Source organism: Natator depressus, chromosome 14 (assembly GCF_965152275.1).
Source record: "Natator depressus isolate rNatDep1 chromosome 14, rNatDep2.hap1, whole genome shotgun sequence".
In the NCBI taxonomy this organism is placed as follows: Eukaryota; Metazoa; Chordata; order Testudines; family Cheloniidae; genus Natator; species Natator depressus.
Window position 1 is genome coordinate 9,021,633 of NC_134247.1, and position 20,057 is coordinate 9,041,689.

A 20,057-nucleotide genomic window follows, 5' to 3' on the forward strand; every position below is an offset into this window, starting at 1 on the left:
CTTCAGATGAGGGAGGGAGCAACAGAACAGAAAAATCAACAGATCACTGAGACAACAAAAATGCACAAACAGGGCTAGGGAGGCAGGTCACAGGATTAAAAGGAGGGATGCAAGAAGCTGGCGGAGATCTTCCAAGGAGCCCTGCCTAGATGAATGAATGGATGAGGAACTGGAATACGGTCCCACGGTCAGAGAATCCCCCCCATCCATCTTCATCCTCCTGGACTGATGAATGGCCATCTTGGCCAGTGCCAGGAAAAGGATGACAGATAACGAGGAGATTGATGGCCTGGGAGTCTAAAGTCCATTATTAAGCCACTGAACAGGTACAGCTGGGACAGAGGCATTTGTAGAAACAGGCCCTCAAGGGCTAATCCTATACCTCTTTCAGTGAGGTCAACAGGAGTTTTGCTAACATTCAAGCTGCTGAGTACAGCCTTCAATTATCTAGTATGGATAATATGTTGATTTCTTTCCCTCTCTCTCATTCAAATACTGACACATGGTGAGGCTGAAATGGGATGTAAAATAGTCTCTCCATCACCAAAGACCCATCTAGCAGCACTTTACTACAACAAACCTGCATTCTTCGTAACAGTGACTCCGAGGGGCAGTTGACACACCTTTACACAGAGGTAGGACAGAGATTTTTTAGAGGGAGAGAGTGCCCTTGAAGGGAGGTTCCTTGGGAATTTGCATGTAAATTCCTTCCCATGTGGTGCAGTTCAAAAATAAAAATGTTCAGAAGAAATCTTCATGAAGTTTAAAGTAGGGCAGATTGAAAATGTTCCATATAATTTTTTGATGGAAAATTGAGTTTTTGACAAAGCTTTTTTTTTTTTTTTTTTTGGTGAGGAAGTGTCTACTTTCCTCAAAATTAAAAGTTAAAAAATGTTTGGGTTTTTTTTTTTTTTGGTTAGAAACCAGAAACATTTTTCAGTTTTTAGACAAAAAATTCTGTTTTTTGGAAGTTTGGGCTAATAATTGTTGTTTTGTTGATGAAAAGTCATTTTTTCTGCTGAAAAAGTCAATGAAAACAATTTTTTTTTTCATTTTTAATCACAATTTTCCATGTGGAAAACTCCTCTTTTTCTGACCAGCTCTAGTTTAAAGGCACCTGTAAAAGGTATGATTTATCAATATCCAGAGAAGGGGACTGAAGCAGAGATGTCGTCCTGCTCCAATCTGAACAATGTTTTTAGCAACTAATTATCTAATCTCTAGTTATTCCTCTCTCCCTGCTCTCCCACCCACTCAAGGATGCTGTCTCTATCATTATGACACAAGATGAGTGAGGCAATATCTTATTTACCTCACCCACCTTGTCTCTCGAATATCCTGCGACTGACACAGCTACAACTACACTGCATCTATCATTATGAAACACCCAGAATGATCCCTGACCTGGAACAAGGGATCCAAACTCTTGCACATGTGATTGTTTAGAGCTGGCTCCAAACTGCAGGGATAAAATGGAACTTGGAACTGGATCCATACCAAAGAAACCCACAAGTGCTCTCAAACAATAGGCCTTATGGTTTCCTATTACAAGGCTTCCTTGAAGTGGGGTCCTATGAACCATGCTTCAGACTAAAAGGGAACAATTTTGTTGCTGTTGCAGTTGCCTTCAAAACTTTCAGACACTGCACAAGAAGGGGAAATAAAAGTTTCCTTTGCAGATAAGGCTCATTTAATACCCTTAAAAAGTCGATGGGAGCTTTGCCATTGAGTTTAGTGGAGTCAGGCTTTCACCATGGAGAGTGTTTTATCCAAAGCAGCAGGGATTAAAATGACAGATGAAGATCACTGAGTTAACACTTGGGAGGAGGTCACAGCCCTCAGCATCAGCACTGGCATCATCTAGGTGGGCAAGAGAATAAAGCTCAGGAACAAAGAGAGGTGTTACTGAAAGACAAACAAAACTCGCTGCTGTAGTGACAGCGAGACAGATTCCAAATTGTGCCCAAATCATCTAATTATGTGAGCTTGTCTTTGGCAGAGATTAGGAAGCCACCTGTTTCCAGACCTGGTGCCCAGATCTCAGGAGACAATGTCAGGATTCTGTTTTCCCCAGCTAGGGGGAATTACAAGCTTTGGAAACAGAGCTGGTCAAAAACAGTCCATCAAAAAAAATTTTTTTAATGGAAAAAAATGAAAAAAATTCCCACCCAAAACTTGAGCATTTTTGACCCCCTCAGCTTGTGATTTAGAAGCCATGTCTCCTACCCCCATCTTCTGGGATGGGTGAAATTCACCCCTATACACAGGACCAACAAGATCTATGACCTGATCCATCTCACCTAAGCCTCCAGTATGTGTCTTAGGTGAGATTTAACTGATGCATAGGCCTCCTGCTGGCCCTCTGCACAGGTGTGAATTTCACACCCTGCACACACACCTTTTTTGTGTTATCCAGGGCATCCATTTAAGACAGAAGATAGGCTTTAGTCATGAGGAAATTCTATGGCCTGTGTTACAAAGGAGGTTACACTGGATGATCTGATGGTCTTTTCTGGCCTTAAAATCTATGGCAATATAGAAGGGGCAGAGGAATTAAGGGAAACCTATAAGAGGGTAAATCCTCCACCTTCCTGGACTGTTTTTTTTCTGCTGTGCAGTTAGCTGTCAACAGTGAAATGTGAAATAACATAAGCACCTTACTAGAGATTTGTGCTTAAAGCCCATGCTACAAAGGGTTTTAAATGGTTTCCCTGGTCTATATAGGCATGGTGAGTCATGCTATTAGGCCTTTTTGCTTTACAAACTGTACTATAAACCAGTTAAGGAATCTATAAAACCTGTGCCCTCGCTATACTAGGCAAAAAGGCATCACAACTAATTGTTGCTTGGAACCCCTAAAGGTCCATTGCCTAGGCAAGACTTTGTGTCCACAGACAACAGTTATTCCCAGTATTTTACAAGCATTGGTCATACCAGCTAAGCCAGGGATGACACACTTGGGTAGGGAACTAGTGGCAAATAAATCCCTGGTGTAACTCTGCTGACTTTGGTGGATAAACTTAGCCCCTAGCATATTGAATGGTTTGTAGCATGGTTTTATAACCTGCATATTTCCCGTCTACATTGGTGAGGGAAATCATGTCCACACTCTTCTAGCAAGAACTGAGTTTAAGCAAACCCTGCTGGAGAAGTTCTGACACGCTTTCCAAACTCTTTGCAGACAGGGCATTAGACCATACATAGCCAGAAAGAAAGGGCAGAAGAAAACAACCTGATTGTCAACCAATATAAAACACAACTGAACATTAGCAAAATCCTAAACTGCCTCCACCCAATTATTTACCACAACGGGTTGTAAAAATCAAGTGAAACATGTACTGATGGTAAGAGCCACCTCTGATACAGTGTCCCATCTGAAACAACCACTTTATAGTATCCCCAAGGTTTCTAGTGCAATTTTGTTTGACATTTAGTTGAAGATCAACCTCTATCATGGATAGGTGACTAAGTTTTGCTAGCCCCTTTGGAAGTTGCTTAAGACAGCCTAAACTATGGACTAAATATTTAAGTAACCATTCAAGTATTAAGACAATGGTAGTGGCATGGCTGACCAGTCAAACTCAACCATTAAAACCAAATTCAAGTTGCCTTGTCAGTGTCCCTTGAATCTAGTTCAGTGGTGCTGGAACAATTTTTATAGAGGGGGTGCTGAAGGCAGAAACCATGTATTTGGGTTGTCATTACTACTTCAAGCCAGCGCATGTAGCAGCACCCCTCGTTCCAGCACCTATGCTCTAGTTAGTAAAAGTGAAGCTTGTTTTTGTTTTACTATTCAGTTAAACACAGGAGTTTCATAAACCAACTGGTCACGGATCCAGCATAACCTGGAAAAATTTAAGTGACCCAGACTAAACCTCAATGTGTGCGCTAATAAAGCGAGTGGTAAATGCCCAGTTACAAACATAGGGTTGATCCTGCAGCCCTTCCTCAGGGGAATAGCCACAATGGAGAGGCTGCAGGATTGGGTCCCTACTGAGTGTTAACAGTACCAGTATGACTCATGTTCCAACTTCTCTCAGGCCAGTTCTATTGTTAGGCTTTAGCTTAAGTAATCTTCTTCAGCATACAGTACAGTTAGAAACGATGTCACATGTTTCCTTAACGTGTGCATTTTCAGAAGACCATTTACTTATCCCCTAATCATCATATAAAAATAAATCCTTGGTTTCGATTAATTTAACATAGCTGGCAGATGGAAAAGTTTTTTGCCTCCAGAGTTCTCTGTCCCAGGCTCTCAAGGAGGTGGAGGTAGCTTCAGATCCAATAGATTGTAGGCAAAAACATTCCAAAAGATGGCGAACAATACAAAGACGACATAAATAAAAATAAAGATCCACCATAAGGACTGGTCTTGGAGTCTCTGCTCATAGTTCCTTAGGATGACCACGCCCAATGTGATGCCAACCAATACCCCGCCCAGGTGGGCAACGAAACTTGGGTGCGGACATGGGGGGTAAGCAGATGGATGGAACCGCAGCCACACAGCCCTTCCAAATTCAAAGCTCACTGGAATAGAGAGAGAGAGAGAAGATAAGCCCTTTGTCCATCTCAATCCTTCTCTACCTCCACTTGGGGCTCCTTCAAGTCAATGACTGGAGAACTGCATGTGCTGTTTCATAAACATCTCTTGCTATCTCATGATCATTATTGCTATCTCATAGTGCAGAGATCATTGCTTTACTGAACAGAGAGAAAGTGCACTCTCCTACAAGCAAAGGGGACGATATAGGCCAGTTTTGGCCGATCAGCTCACTGTACATCAGACATGAAACATCAGTGCAGGCAGATTGTGTGAAGTGCTCTTTTATTTTCTGTGTTTGTCCTGGTGTTTCCTAGGGCTCCTGTTGGTTTCCTGCTGGTTGGGACTCTCTACTATTCATTGAGCACTGACCATGTGTTCAGTACTGTATACAACACAGACATACCATAGAACACAAAGATAATCTTAGCAAGCAACAGAAACTGCAACCCAAATGATCTTGTGTGTATGCCAGACAGAGAGAATCAACCTTCATGCAGTTATTGTAATGACAGAGTTTCTTGTTTTGTTTACTTAATATTCCGTGTGAGCTGGGCCAGGTGGCTGTTGGGCAGTCATTGATAAGCCTGGCAGCAGAAACATGTTTGGAAGAGGAACCTGAATGTGGGTTTTGGTTTTCCTTAATGACTGGGCCAAACCAAATCCACAGCTCTGTACATCCCCAAACTTTGTGGGAGTTCAGAAAGAGATCTAGATCAGAAATTCTCAGCTCTAGATTCTTCTGGTTGCTTTTTGTAAAAACAGAAAGACACCTTCAGTAGAATCTTTTCTTCCTTTAAATCTCCCTCTTGGTGGCTGTTTCCTCCTCTTCACTTGGTCCAGTCAGCACATGACATTATCTGTTTTCTCCCTAGTCAGGCACATCAGACCATCTCTGTACTCCTGTGACATTATCTGATTAAAATATGACCACATAGATCATTGTTGCAACCATGGTTATATATTTGCAGCAAATCTGGTACAAAGGTTATCAAGTGAGATGTCTATGAAAAGGTTATGATTTGCTGGTTATGATTATGCTATCTGTATGCACGTATCATTTTTGTATTTTAAGTTATAAGTATTGGCTCCATACCTGGATTTCAAATGTTTGCTCCTGGGGTAATGCCCACAAGGTAGCCAGCCAGCACATCTTGAAGGATCTATTCAAATGCAGGTAAAGTAACCTACAACATAAGGGCTTGATCCTGTATAGGACCAAGCACCTTCAATTCGCACTCAGTGCCTAAGGCAATGCAGATGGCTGGAATCACAAATGAATTATAAATGTTAAGTCAGAATTTCTTCTTGAATTAGGACTAAGTTGTAGAGAAAAATCTCAATTGGAGGTTGAGCAAGAGGCATTCTTAGGCTTCCAGATTTATTTCTAGGACTCTGGTTGAGATCTTTACATTTCCATTTTTGTAATTTAAAAAGTGTAATGTAGCACTACAGAGATAACTGGCTCTGAAAACTGAACGCCCAGAACAAGCACAGCACAGTCAGCAGCAGCAACACAAGCTTCTCTGCACCTCCTGGCCCATGTGCCTGAGCACAGTGCTGGAAGGGTCACCTCTAGGGGTGAGAGATTTGTTCTACCTTGACTCAGTTCCTGGCTTCTCTGATGAAATTACCAGCAAAGAAACTGACCGCAGTTGTGTTGTCCTCTGGCAGCTGGACTATGTCCATCAGTTCACCTCACATAGATTACTGATAGCTGGTTTCAGTCACTACGGACCTGTGCCTGATTCAGACAAGTGACCTACAGCAGCGGTTCTCAACCTTTCCAGACTGCTGTACCCCCTACAGGAGTCTGATTTGTCTTGTATACCCCAAGTTTCAGCTCTCTTAAAAACGACTTGCTTACAAAGTCAGACATAAAAATACAAATGTGTCACAACACACTATTACTGAAAAATTGCCACCTTTCTCATTTTTACCATATAGTTACAAAATAAATTGATTGGAATATAAATATTGTACTTACATTTCAGTGTATAGTATATAGAGCTGTATAAACAAGTCACTGTCTGTATGAAATTTTAGTCTGTACTGACTTCCCTAGCCTGTTGTAAAACTAGGCAAATCTCTAGATGAGTTGCTGTACCCCCTGGAAGACCTCTGCGAACCCCCAGGGATACACGTAACCTTGGTTGAGAACCACTGACCTAGAGAAACAGGGTCTAACTTGGACATTACAAAAGCCCCACATCAATGGAAAAATATTTTGCCATGGACAGAATGTTGGAAATCCATTTTATCCTCTTTTCTTCTCCAGATGAGCCCATCCCTTGCGCACCAGCATTGGGAGTTCACTTTTGCATAGCAAGACAAAAGAGGAGAGATGCAGCCTTTCATTCTTAGTTGACATTACCTCTTGCCATGCCCTTCGTGGCAGCTGTGACCAGCTGGGGCACTCCTGAGTTGGTCCCATGGCTGACCCTGAGGGGGCTGGTGCAGGTGGTTCTTGGTGGAGCTGAAGAACTTGTTTCCTTTGTTGGTCTAGCAGAGCCTGGCCTTGGCTACCGGTAGAGCTCAGTGTCTGATGCTGCCAGCAGTTTTAGCTTTTCTTGGCCCCCCTTCCCCTTCCAGCTCCTTTTGCTTTTTTTATGAAGCTGGGTGGCTTTTGTCTTTTGACCAGTAGGAGTCACTGAGGGCAGATTTCAGAGTAGCAGCCGTGTTAGTCTGTATTCGCAAAAAGAAAAGGAGTACTTGTGGCACCTTAGAGACTAACCAATTTATCTGAGCATAAGCTTTCGTGACCTACAGCTCACTTCATCGGATGCATAAAGTGGAAAGTACAGTGAGGAGATTTTATATACACACAGACCATGAAAAAATACACATTGTAAGGAGAGTGATCACTTAAGATGAGCTATTACCAGCAGGAGAGTGGAGCCCATCTTAAGTGATCACTCTCCTTACAATGTGTATTTTTTCATGGTCTGTGTGTATATAAAATCTCCTCACTGTACTTTCCACTTTATGCATCCGATGAAGTCAGCTGTAGCTCACGAAAGCTTATGCTCAAATAAATTGGTTAGTCTCTAAGGTGCCACAAGTACTCCTTTTCTTCTTACTGAGGGCAGAATTAGTCTATAGCCTTTTATATGGCACTCAGGTGATAGGCGCTGAATAAACCTTTATAATCATACATATATTATAATAACCACTAGTTTGACAGACTGTCTGTAGTAGGCTATTCAGAATTGCTAGTCCCCACTAATTAGCTATCTAAGCAGCTGGATAACTTACCCATTCAAGCACTCAAATTAACATGAGAAAGATGGTCTAGCGCTTAAAGCCGCAGCCTCAGAGTCACTAGGTCAGTGTTTTATTTCCACCTCTGGCACGGACTTGCAGTGTAACCTTGGCAAGTAACTGGGGCCCAACAATGCAGACGGACACCAAGTGGTATTTTCAAAAGCATCTAATCAGGTGAGACACCTAACTCCTGCCTGCTCAGGTGTTTTTAAAAATCCCACTAGGCACCTGTCTGCATCTTTAGGGACCTAAATACCATTGAAAAACTGGCCCTTTGAAGCCTAAGTGAGTCTCATCGATAGTCAATGTACCTACATTACTTTTTAAAATGCAACATCAGGGTTTTGGACAATTTTGTCCTTGGTCTCTATCTCTGTGTGCATCACCTTCCCCTTCTGGAAAGGGGGGATAATACTTCCTTGCCACAGGGGTCTGGAGCAGCTTACTTCATTGGTACCTGCCAAATACTTCGGAGATCCTTAGACTGAGAGTGCCGTAGAAGTGCAGTGCATTATTATTACTATTATCAAAGCATTGCCTATTGGAGTGTTCAAAGAGAAGCAGCGAGACCCCAGATCTTCATGAATGTCCATACGCCAGACACTGCTAAACAATGAACCGTACATTTTCAAATGCTCCCATTTAACATTTGGATCCAGATTCTGCATTCCAGAGTGATCGGGTTTCTGCTGCTGTGAATTCCGGTTGCTGGTTCCCAGCGATAGAGCCAAATTACCGCCTTGGGTTAGCATAACCACTAATGACAAAGGTAAACAAAACTGGATTATGTGCGCACCAAACGTATTACAATACTTACTACAGATCAAGGCAAGAGCCATGCGCAGCAGCTTGAATTGGCACTTCATTCCAGACCAGTTCTGGAAAAGGACACAACAAAAACAAAATTATGCTGGGTACCATGTATGCATCTTTTTATGCCGTGGGAATCTGAAGACGGATCTAGATACTTGCTGAACATCAAGGAGCTTGATCTTGCCACACACACATAATGGAAAGCTCTGCTCCAACTGGTGCTGCCCTTGCCACACTCCCCAGGGTTCTCAACTCACCGTGCCAAAAGCAGACACGCATCAAATTAAGGATTAGGCAGCTCTCATAAATCAGTTGAATCCTTCTGTTTCTTTACTCTGCACATTACTGGTCAGAAGACGAAGATGTGAAAGCATAGTAAATCCACAGAACTGGGAATCCCTGTTTAATCCCTCAGCTACACATGGGCTTTAAACTTCTATTTCTTTTGTCACGCTCTTTTGCTCCTTGATGGATGTTTACAGTTCATACTGGGTGTGAGGGAAACGCGTGGGGAGGTAAGGTCAGGTTATCCCAGAAGTTTTAGATTATGTTACATAGAAATGATAAGAAGGAGCAATTTGAATTAGAAATGTACAGTAGTGCAATCTACGGTGTGTCTGTGGGCAGGGACACAGTTGCACACAGAGTGAGGACTCAGTAAAACTAAGTTTGGAAAAAACATGTTGCAGGTCTATTTTTGTGGGTGTGTCCTCAAAGCTTGGAAGCCTAGCAAACAGAGAAGGGTTTGTAGTGGGGGGTTGAGGGGGCACAGAGAATATAATTAGTTAACTCTTATCATCTCACCAATGCTTTAAGTGGTTGGGTTCTGAATGAAAGAACAGGATACACACTTGCTTCCTCCAGCTGAACTAAGGGAGAAGAATGTTCTTGGGTAATGAGAGAGGCATTAACAAGTATTGAAAACAATGAGATACCAAGATATTTCTCCCTCTTTACAGTAATATATTTTCTTCCCCTATCATCTCCTTTTGATCCAAACAGTATAGGAAGGAGCATGGAGACATCAGCATCCCTTTACTTCTTGCAAACAGGAAATCTGAATGACTTCACACCCTTGAGCTAAATCACATCAGAGGATCAATAAACCAACACTGATATTATCTGCCTTCTGGAAGCTTGCAGCAGTGTTTGCAGTGCTCAAGATTTAAAGGATGAACTCAGGTCTGGAGGGAAAAGGTTAGACAGAATATTCAGGGCTTACATACTAGGGCTCGTTGAAAATGTTCCATCTAAACTGTTTTTCAACAGAAAATTGGGTTTTTGATTAATTTTTTGCAGAAAGTGTCTACTTGCTATGGAAAACTTTGACTTTTCATCAAAAAACCAAAATCCTGAAAACAGAATACTTTACAGCGAAAAGCTTTTTAGTGGTTGTTTTTCTGATGAAAAGTCAAAACTTTCTAGAGGGAAAAAAATCCATTTCCTGGCCAGCTGTATTAAATACATAGATCATTTAGGTTATGGCCCACAAACAAATACATGGGAGTTTAATCCTTTCTCTTGTCCTCTTTCAGTGCAAACACTTAGATACCAAGTAATAAGTGCCTTAGAAATACCATAAAAGGATATTTACATTAGACAGGCCATTGAAGCAAATGCATCTTGGAGGCAACTAATTGGCATAATAAAAACTAACAGAACTAATTATTTTTCTTAATTAAAGCAAAATGTTTCTCAAATTATTGAATATTTAGTAAACTTTTACTAAATTTTGCCAGCCACAGGAGGTGCTTAGTTTGGTTAAAATTAATTCTGAAACCAGGGAGAAGAAGCAACTAACTTCAGAATACAAGCATTATCTTTAAAGCTTGCATTAGAGGAGGGGAGTTTCCCTCCCACGATAGTCTCCCTATTCCTCTCTCAGGTCAAAAAAGCCCTGTGCTGAAGCAAACCCCTCATTCCAGCCAAGGAGGTTTGGAAATGCTCCTTCTGGAGCCCGATGTCTATGGTTAGTATTTATTATTAATTATTATTATGTATTTGTATTACTGGTATGCCTAAAAGCCCTGGTCATGGACTCATACCCCATTGTGCTAGGCGCTGCACAACCACAGAACAAAAAAGACAGCACCTGCCCCAAGGAGCTTAGAATCTAAGTATTGTATTATAATAGTGTCTAGAGGCCTCAGCCCAGATAAGGCTCCATTTTTCTAGGCAATGTACATGCACACAATAAAAGATGATCCCTGCCCCAAAGAGCTCACTACTCTTGGCTAGCAGTATGGAAGAGCATACATTGTAGATCACATTTGATATCTTAACTGAAATCTAATCATTGGTAGTTGTGGTGGGGTCTGCAAGCTCTCCCACAAAAACAAAGACAGGAAAGGGTTAAGAACCCTGCCTGCCTGCGACAGACAAACTAGCCATGCCCTAGTTCAGCTGTGATAAATGCCAATTATGGAGCGACACCCCCCACCGCTGTGGTGCCTAATGAGGGCAAGCCCAACTGTAAAGAGGGAGGAAGAAGAAAAAGAAGGGACAGAAAAGCTTGGGATTTCTGAGGAGCAATGGCTCTCAGCCAGGATACACCAGCCTGCCTCTGAGAAACTACTGACTCCCTGGAGGTTGAGATGAAAGCCCTGAGGATCAAGGGCCTTTTGACTCAGCTTTATGTTATGCGTATAGACTCTGCCTTTTTTCCTGATGTGATTTGAACCATTGGTATCTGGGCCAAAGAGTGATCCAGACCACTTGATGTGGAACTCTGGCACATGGTTGTGCTCATCACAGCTGACAGTAGCAATTCAAGTGTTTCACCCCATTTCAAACTGGCATGAGAAATCTAAAGCCACTGACTCACCTTCTCACCATGATTTCCACTTTTCTGTCACTAGTTCATTGATTTCCATCCCCAAGAATTTCAGGCATCCCACTATTTCCTTGCGAGACCCCTTCCATGTGACCAGCCTTTCACAGCAATCTTGGAAAACAGCTTACAACCACATTCAGTAATCTTTGCAATAAGGAGCCTTTGGTATAATACCACATCTGTTGTGAGCCAGCTATTAGATCTGATTTGCATTGCACTCAATTTATATCTGTACTAATCTGTGTGGAAATCTGTGTGTACGCACACACACACACACACCTGGAGAAGACGTGTTCTAATAAAGGAAGAAGCCAAAGCATCAAGCTTAGAAAAATCTAATGCCTTGATCCTGCAAAGACTGAAGCACATGCTGAACTGTATATAATGTAGTCCTTATCCAAAGCCCGTTGAGACCAATGGACAGCTCCTATCGACCTGAGGAGACTTTTGCTTTCAAAGGGACTACTCAGAGTGCACAAAATTCAGCACTCGAGTAATTCTTTGCAGGATCTCAGCCTCCATCTGCTCCCTTTCTTTACGGACTTGGATTTAACCTACAGAAGAAACTGTACAAAAGAGCTACGGAAAGCAGAAGAGTTGGCGATATAATTAGGCATGCACTGAATTCAGTGAAAAGATTGTCTAGTTAACAATCTATATGAAATAGGCTAATAAGACAAATAAAAACACAAAGAGCATTTTCCTTGCTGTACAGGTCTCCCACTTCTTCCACTGGTCTGTCCTGATCTACATCCATATGCATGGAAGGCAAAATGTAAAAGGACAGGTTAGGGAGGGGAGGCATGAAACTGACACTGGCCCTAGCTGGACAGTTTGGAAGTGGACTTCCAAACTCCAGTCCTGAACACTTGGGATCAGTCCACTACAGAGATGGGGCCAATCGCAAAGGGCTTGTTCCAAACCCTATTAAAATCAATGGAAAGACTCCAACTGACTTCAATGGTTCAAACCCAAAGTTCAGACTTCTGCAAATTTCTCCAGAGTTTGAGGCTGTTTGGATCTGAGAGTTTGGTTTTGGCTCATCTCTACATGAAATACATCTGTCCAAAACAGGGGTTGTGTCTTTGGTTGTTGATGTGTTAAATGGTAAGCAACAGATGTCTCTGTCGTTGGACTGAGTGGCAAGTCTCCCAATTTACTTCAGTTGGAGCCAGATTGCTATGTAAATTTCTAGGAGCCCACAAGTAGGTCAGCATTCATAAAGGGGTCATATCTCATCCCAGTTTATATCTTTATAGGTCAACAGTCTGGTTTGATACTTATATATAGGTTTGGAAGGATTAGATTTTAAATCACCCAGTGTCTATAATTGACATTTTCTCCCTCCATCCAAAAAGACTGAAATATCTTCTCACATTAATAATAAAAAGTTACAGAATGGAGAAATTAAATACATATATGTTGCATTCACAGACAGCTAATGCTGTCAGTTCTATCTAGCAAATCAACTAATGGGAGCTATTCTAAAATAGGATTGTCTGATAATATTACTGTCCTATTTCTGAATCTTATGAACCTCAACTTATTAAGTAATTAGGTTTTAAATAAATTAGTATAAAGTTTTGTTTTAATTTCCAGCTAGTGCCAAAATTTAAGGTTGGTAACAAAAACGTAAAATAAAAAAATCCTTGGAAATAAACATTAATATAGTTGAAACCCATAAGAATAAAAATATTCCAAACCTAATTATAAAAATAGCATTATATTTACCAGGAAACACTCAGGGTTTCAGGGATGAAAGATACACCAACTATGGGCTTGTTTACACTGGGAAACTATGTTGCATTAGAACATGTTAACGAAGGTGATTTACTCAGCATAGACAGGAACAGTCATGTTTAACATCGTGTCAGCTAATTGGGGTAACTTGTAGGGTTAATACACTGTAATTTCCTAGTACAGTTAAGTCCTATGAGCACGTGATTTCCAAAAGAAAGAAAATGTACAGAAACGTTTGTAGACTTTGCTCTACCAAGCAAATTCCAGCACTGTAATAAGACTGCCAAAGCCTGCCTGCCTGCCGTTCGACATGGGTTCACACTGTGAAGAATATTATGCATCTTGGACCACACTTAGACACTTGCAGAATGTTAAGACACATGGACCACCACAAGTTCCTTGGGCAAGTCTCTGTCATCCACTCCCAAATCTGTAAAGTGAGGATGATAATACTTAGCCAATTCACTGGAGGGCTATGAGGCAGGCTTAATTTAGTTGCATTTCTAAAGCGCTTGGAAATCCTCACAAGGAAGATGCTGTAGAGCCCTATTCTATTTAGGTTCTTATATACCTCTTGTCACCTGACGTATCTAGAAATGCAAAGCAGTATTATTATTAAGCACCCAATCTCAGTTAGATTCTTTCCAAAGGAATTGTTCCTGTGTAAGGTAGTGTGAGATATCAAAGCATTAAGAGGTTCCAGAACAGCTCCCTACAGCCAAACTAACAACAAACTAAATAATCTATACACCAAAGAAACAAATATTAATGGGGTCCCGGGTCCAGCTCCTGATGTAGCAGGTGGCAGTGTATTGAAACAATATTTTACAATATATAAAATCTGATGTGGGATCTCGGTATAAACCACTTTGGCAGCTGCAAGAATGCAATCTGTGCAAAATAAAGTAACTCATTTTCTCTCTCCACAGAGACAGCTAACATAGTCAGATGGCTCTGAGCTCATGCTGATTAATACTGTTTCCTCCTTTACTCTTCATTTCTATGCAGCTTTGTTGGCTTTTTTCCCCCTATTATTTTCCTTAGGGTGAGATGTTTTATTGCTTGCTCTTGTTGGTTATTTTATTTATTTTCAGGAATTTTATTTATTTATTTGTTTGTTTTTTTACAAGCAGGGATATTTTAATTTCCTTCAGTTACCAGGAGGCACGAGGGAAATGGAAGATTCAGATGAGATACTTTCCCTTCCCCCTCCAAACCGTCCGTGCAAAAAGACGAGTATTGTCAACGGACGCGATGGAGTGGCAAATCCAAAACGTCTTTTTCATTATGTGAGAGATTCTCACAGGAATATTAAGCGAGCAAGGGAGAAAGAAAGAAAAGGCGCCAGTAACAGGTAGGCAGGAAAGGTTCATAAAAGTCAGTTCAGTCATTTCTTGGTATACTACTGATCATTTTGCAAAGTGACTTGTGCTACTGTGGCAATCACTAAACAGGAGAGAACTGAAAGGTCAAATGATGCAACACTTCAAGAAACCTGAACAATGCACTAAAAATGAATGAACTCACTGGTGGGTGGATGGGTGTGTGTGCATGCTGCCCTCTACTGGACAGAAGCAGAAGTGCTCAATAGTGTGTCATAAATCATCTTCAGCTAACAGAGATTCTCCTGTAGCTCAAGGGGAATGGGATGCTGTGTTTGTAGCACATAAGAATCCGAGTTCTCTGCTCACTGTAGTCATGCAACTGCAAAGCCGTAGAGGGCTATAGAATTATGATGATACTTTTAGGGCCAAATTCTTAAATCTCAGTATTTACAAATCTCAGTATTTACACATGGAAACTGCCATCCGTCTCAGCCACAAGTGCAACTGCAGGTGTAAGTGCCAGTGTGTATGAGCAAATGGCCACATGCATCAGGGAATGTCCTAAGATTTTCAGGGCCCTAGATGAAGCATCTCTTCTGGGATGCTGAGCAGCCTCAGTGCTCCCATAGAAATCATTGGGAGCTCAATGTGCTCAGCACCTTGCAGGACTGGACCCTTAATTCTTAGTCTGATGCCCAGTGATTGGGGGTAAGGGCAGGAGCAGAGAGAGAAAGAGAAAACATCAATCTCATGAAAGTGTAATTTCTGCACAAATGTTTGTAGGTACCAAGACATCAATAAAGCTATGCCTCTGAGAAAATACAACCCCCACCCTCAGTTGCAAATGGTCTATTTCAGGCATTTAGTTAATGTGAATTACCCATCTTGGAAATTCATGTGTGTGTGTTGGACCTTGTGGGAGGACATTGTTTAACTGGCTGCTACACAATAAAAAAAGCTCAAGGAGAAAAGAAGAAGAGTGGAGATGAAAGCACAGAGCTGAACTGTCGTGCCACATGGGGCCAGTTTTTACACAGGTAGAGCTGGGAAAGTGTATCCTGTATATGAAACTAGGAGTCACATACCTGGGCCCTATATTTGTCCAAGGGACTTATATGGCCCCCTATAACCATAGCATCTGAGCACCTTACAACCTTTAATGTACTGATGATCCCAACACCTCCATGAGGTAGGGCAGTGCTACTATCCCCATATTACAGATCAGGAACTCAGGCACACAGAGACTGAGGTCACAAAGGAAACCCACGGCAGACCAGAGAATTGAACTCAGGACTCCCAAGCTAGCGTCCCAACCACTAGGCCATCCTTCCAGCCTATATGCACTGTAGAAGTCCAAAGTGCATGAGGGTCTGTGCATGCTGAAATGAGCCTTCTCTCTATAAAGCAAGCCACATAACTCTTGTTATGCAGCCCGCATTAGTGAAAGACCATTTCTTCCAGCTGCTCGATTTTTCCTGATTCTCTTTGGTGATCATTTCAAATAAGTTTTACTACATAGCCAATGAGGTTTATTTACATTCAACATTTGCACTTGCATTTCGGATCCTGACTTTGTGTAGGTGCCCTGTGATAAGGGGCATGGAAATCCAAAGAGAAGGGGAGAGTTTGGAAAACAGAAAATAGGGCAGATCCAGATCTGGACAGGGTGAATAAACACACAAAAATTCAACAAGTTTGAAGGTGGCAGATTGACAGCTTTGGAAACTGAAGTCCTCTATGCACAGAAGTAGTGCATGGACGGGAGCACTGAGAGCTTCCCACATACAGCGTCCCCTCCAACCAATGTACCTCAACCCTGGGGCAGAGGGACCACCTTTAGGGAAAAGAGGGCAATTCATTCTTTATGGCCCATTCACATCCTTGGCAGGCTGCCAAGAAATCATCAGATTGTGACCATATTTGTCACTATTGACCCAGGCTCGATTCAGACTGCTGAGTTAGCCACGACAGGCCCCACTGCCAATCTCCCCAGAGCCATCTAGTCTCCCAGAATTCATCCCCTTTCAAATAGGCTTGACAATCGTTCTGGTACTTACCATTACTATGTTGGCCAGATGAGCAGAAATGAGTGCATAAACCCCTCCAGAGGAACCCACCACTGGTGCAGTCATGTCAGCTACCGATACTGCCAGGGAACCTTGGAAGAAGAAAACAGCTAATTACAATCTCCCACTGATAGGAGAACTCTCCACCTGCACCCTCTTTTATGCATTAGGGGTAGGGTGACCAGATAGCAATTGTGAAAAAACAGGACAGGGGTGGGGGGCAATGGGCGCCTATACAAGAAAAAGTCCCAAAAAACGGGACTGTCCCTTTAAAAAAGGGACATCTGGTCACCCTAATTAGGGGCTGCAGTCAGCAATACTGGGGGAGGGGAATAAATTGACTATAGAACCTGACTAAGCCCAGTAGCACTGCCAGGAAAGTGACATTTTCTTTTACATCGACTTTAAAACTACCATCAAATACATTTGATCAGGGTCAGCCACCGTGCTTGCAGCTGCTCTGTTTTGCTTTCTCTCTCGGTCTCTCTCTTTGGTTCTTAGTTGCGTTCTTAGTTGTGTTCTGCTTTCTCTCTCTCTCTCTCACAACACACATATACACACCCCTCGGCAAAAGTTCCTGGGTGGGTTTATGCACTCCTTTTGTCATAGGGGGGCTTATGCTGACAGTTATGTCAACTGAAGGATGACACCGCTGTCAATCTCAAACCTATAACCAGGTTTCACCCAACTCTTAACAGTATCTTAAAATCTGTTCAGCAAAAGGAACCACAGCTTAGGTGAAAACAGTGAAGAACCTTCAAAGAGATAAATGTGTCCCCCAGAGGATAAAATGAAAGTGATTTTAGTCCTGGCAAGATAAACATTTGCACAATGAGGAGGAACTGGAGACTCGTGACTGATCACTGGGTTCTGATTTAAGGGTGAACAAGTGCAGTTTATTACTTAGGAAGATGTAAGAGCAGGGAAGGGTAACAAATGGAGGATCAGAATGGTGCACAGAAGTTTAAATCCAGGAGATGACAAAAGGATGAATCAGTTGTAGAGGAAACTGTTTCAAGAAGGCAGCAAGATGCAGTGGCTGGGGCACTGGATTGGCGGTCAAGAGGGTTTTTATTCCTGGATCTGCCAGCGACCCCCTGTGTGAATTTCCGCTGTATAAAATGGGGTTCATGATGCTTGCCCACCTTGTAAAATGCCTGCAGACATACAGAAGAGAAATGCTAACTATTCTTAATGCAAGCTTGACTCAGTGGAAATCACAGAACGATCAAGTGATCAACACCTCCTGCTCCAAACACGTATGTAACCTCTTGATGGCCCATCCAGGTAGGGCCAGGAGGAGAAAGGCCCAGCTAAAGCAGGGCACAGTCAAGTCACTTTCTCATTTTTATTGACTCTTCATTTTCCAACATGGAAAGAGTTTTCTTCAGCCGTTTTAGGGCCTTTCCCTCTTGACCACTGGGCATCCTGCAGGGCTCAAAATATCTGTGCATCTGATCCAGTTCTCATTCATTGCTAGTATCACAATGGCACCAAAAGACCACAGTTGACGTTGGGGCCCCATTGCTCTAGGCACTGCACGCACACATGCAGATACTAAGAGACAGTCACTGCCTCAGAAAACTCACAATCTAAACAGATGAGACCCACAAAGTGGGGGGAGGGGAAATAGAGGCACAGAGAGCTGAAGTAACTTACACAATGTCAGTGGCAGAGCCAGGAATTGAACCCCCCGAGTCTCAGTCCAGTGCCCTGGCCCCTAGACCTCTCTGCCCTCCCAGCGTGGGGAAGAGAACCAGAGCTCCAGAGTTAGTTTCTCAAGTCAGCTGAAGGGATGCTGGGGAGGAAGGATCTTCCTGTGGTTAAGAAAGAGATATGGGTTCTGTTCTCAACTCTACAACTCACTTCTCGTGTGAGCCTGGGCAAGTCACTCTGGAGCAGGCTGTGGTTCTTCCAGCCACTGGGGTCCTGGGCTATCTAGTGTTGCTGGTGGCCCTGACTCCCCCACATCTTGCACTCTGGGCACCAAGCACCAGGTGCTGAAAGGAGAAGGGCTCTCTGTCCTCTCTTACACATTCATGCAACAGAACCCACAATCTGACCATTGATATCCCCATGTCTCAGTTTGTCCAGCCTGTGAAATGGGTTTATACACCACCCTACAACACAGGGTGTTGAGAAGCTTACGTCATTAATGTGCGGGTGGGCGGTTGGGACTTTGGAGAGCACCCCATGCAAAGCGTTCACATTGTTCTATAGACTCTAAACTCTTCAGAGCCAGGATTGTCTCTCTTCTGTGCTTGTACAGTGATTAGCACAGCAGGGCCCCATCCCGACGGGGGCCTTTGAGCGCTACCAAAATAGACATATTTAATAATAATACAAACCATGCAAAACTTGTTGTGTTTTGGTGTCTTCCCCCAAAGCCAGCCTCAGGTTCTCACACCTCCCGAGCAGATCTGGGCTCAGTGCTGGGAGAAACCAGCTGACAAGTCTGCCAGGAAACCAGCTGGTTCATACCAAGCTTCACTCAGAGTTTGTCTGACATCTTCAGAGGGCCAGTGATGCTGAGCTTTCCAATACTCCTCTTGGGAATTAGGTTGTAGCTCCCTATGCTGGACGTCCTGGAGAACAGCAGTGGCTGGCTGCCTGGTAGTTAAACTCTCTTCCATTAACGACTTTGTTCTCTCTTTAATGAAAGCGGGGCCCAGCACTTCCCTGGGGACGCTGGCTGCATGGGTTATTCAGCTGTGCCGCGGTTCTGGCAGCGCGCAGCCTGTACTGCATATTAACCTTGTTTACTCTAGCTGTTACCATCAATGTCATTTTGAAAGGAAAATTAGAGCCAGCACGGTTTGATTTTCCCATTAAGATGAAATAACTGGAAATCTACAGAGTTCCTTGCTTCATAAGTAAAATGAGATACTAAGTGCCAGTTGAGCCAAGCGTGACTCCAGCACTTCGAAAGCGGACAGAGAGCCAAGGCCTGAGGGGGCGGTCATGCCTGGGACAGTGCACTTCACCAGCATTCCCTAGCTAATCCTCCATGCCGGAGTGAGGGAGGTAAGCATCCCGCCCATTGCGCCAAGACAGAAACGAAGACGAAGAGAATGCAGGCCAAACCCTGGCAAGTGCTGAGGGCCCTCAACACACCTTAGGTGAAACGCAGGAGGCGCTCTGCACCTCACAGAATCAGGACCAACGCGACTTGGGTTTGGCATTCAACACTCCTGTGCTCTGACAGACCACAATGCAACATCTTCAGTGCTGCAGTTCACTCTGCCATGCTGCTCGCTCAAGCTTTCCTATGTCGCGCTCACCTTCTATGCACTTGTTTTCTGAAACAGCGGCTTGGACACAGACAGACAGACACTTACATCCTCTCTCGGAACTTGCTCAAGCACTGACGGATCAAGGGAAAACACCAGTGGGATAGCTGCATTCAGGGTCCAATTCCCCTGTGCCAAGGGCCAGCAGAAAGCCTGCAAAGTGCACCCTTAAGCCCCACATGCTGC

At 43.1% G+C, this 20,057-nt stretch overlaps 1 protein-coding gene across 2 annotated transcripts in view; it reads right to left on the reverse strand.

The window, feature by feature from the left end:
- Positions 1 to 850: 850 nt before the first annotated feature.
- RHBDL3 (rhomboid like 3) overlaps positions 851 to 20,057 on the reverse strand; it is a 125,191-nt gene continuing 105,984 nt past the window's right edge. For both annotated transcript variants that reach the window (XM_074971932.1, XM_074971931.1), the window contains exons 7-9: positions 16,573 to 16,673; positions 8,622 to 8,682; positions 851 to 4,527 (exon numbers count right to left, since the gene is read on the reverse strand). In XM_074971932.1, coding sequence (XP_074828033.1) covers positions 4,256 to 4,527; positions 8,622 to 8,682; positions 16,573 to 16,673 — 434 coding nt within the window. In that variant the 3' untranslated portion in view covers positions 851 to 4,255. The remainder of the gene's footprint in view (positions 4,528 to 8,621; positions 8,683 to 16,572; positions 16,674 to 20,057) is intronic.